Consider the following 1,016-nt stretch of genomic DNA (forward strand, 5'->3'; position numbering starts at 1 on the left):
GGGTCATTTTTTTTTTTTCTGAAAAGGGGGTGATAGGCCGAATAAGTTTGGGAACCCCTGGGCTGTAACCTCTCCTTCACCTTGATGCTTGTCTTTCCAGGGACGCGGTGAAGAAGTGTTTTGCTGCGTGTCTTGCATAACATGGGTCCCCGGTCCTGCCAAGCATTGGAAGGCACAGTGGACGGACGCCGGTGGACAGCTTTGTAAATATTTTCTAAGCCTCTGTCTTTCAGAATGTGCCTTTCAGCTTGCCACAGTGCATCTCCGCCATCGGGACACCTGAGGACTGCCCTTCAGAAGCAGGGACAAATGTCTGCAGTGTGGCCCGAGAGGTGGCTCTGTGTTCTGAGCGGGTTCTTCCTCGTGTTTCTCTTCCTCTTTGGACGGGGCCTACTGCACCCTCATAAATAAAAGCCTTATTCAGCCGCCGCCGCCGCAGATAAGCTTTGGGAGCTCAGGATTAGCCCGTGGAGCCCACAGGAATCAAACTGTGGGGGTGGAGTTTTCCCCTCCCGGTGAGGGGGCACTTTGCAGACTTGTCCCATGGTCGGGGAACCACCACCACTGCCCCACACGGCTTGGACATGCTTCTACACTGGTGACTGGGGACAGAGCTTCTGTTGTACTCCCGGCAGCAGTCACACCTGGGGAGCCCGGCTGTGGACTGCAGTAGACCAGGAGCCCCTTTCAGTAGTAGGTGGTTTTTCTGCATCTGAGCCTGTGCATCTCTGCTCTGCTCTGCTCTTTTCCAGCGTTGTTGCCCCTCCTCTTAACAGTGCACAGTCATTTTCTCGAGTTGCCGCCTCCTCTCTCTCTCTCTCTGACTGACACGCGCACGCGCACACACACACACACACACACACACTTAGCAGAGCAGCAGCAGCTAATGTGGATGCTTCCTTTTGTCCAAGAGCTGATGCCAATAGGAAGTGAGATATTTTGCTGTTTTCTATTTGTTTCCTCCACCCTTCATTATTTATACATGCTTGTTTTTAAACTGATTTTATGATCTGACA

At 52.5% G+C, this 1,016-nt stretch overlaps 1 protein-coding gene across 1 annotated transcript in view; it reads left to right on the top strand.

The window, feature by feature from the left end:
* Positions 1-428, top strand: part of SFT2D2 (SFT2 domain containing 2) — a 12,436-nt gene extending 12,008 nt beyond the window's left edge. Inside the window, exon 8 of the mRNA XM_004706842.2 lies at positions 101-428. Within this exon, the coding sequence (XP_004706899.1) occupies positions 101-140 (40 nt within the window). The 3' untranslated portion in view covers positions 141-428. The remainder of the gene's footprint in view (positions 1-100) is intronic.
* The last annotated feature ends 588 nt before the right edge of the window (positions 429-1,016 follow it).

This window comes from Echinops telfairi, unplaced genomic scaffold (genome assembly GCF_000313985.2).
Source record: "Echinops telfairi isolate 266 unplaced genomic scaffold, ASM31398v2 ScPeMD7_7424;HRSCAF=8462, whole genome shotgun sequence".
NCBI lineage: Eukaryota > Metazoa > Chordata > Mammalia > Afrosoricida > Tenrecidae > Echinops > Echinops telfairi.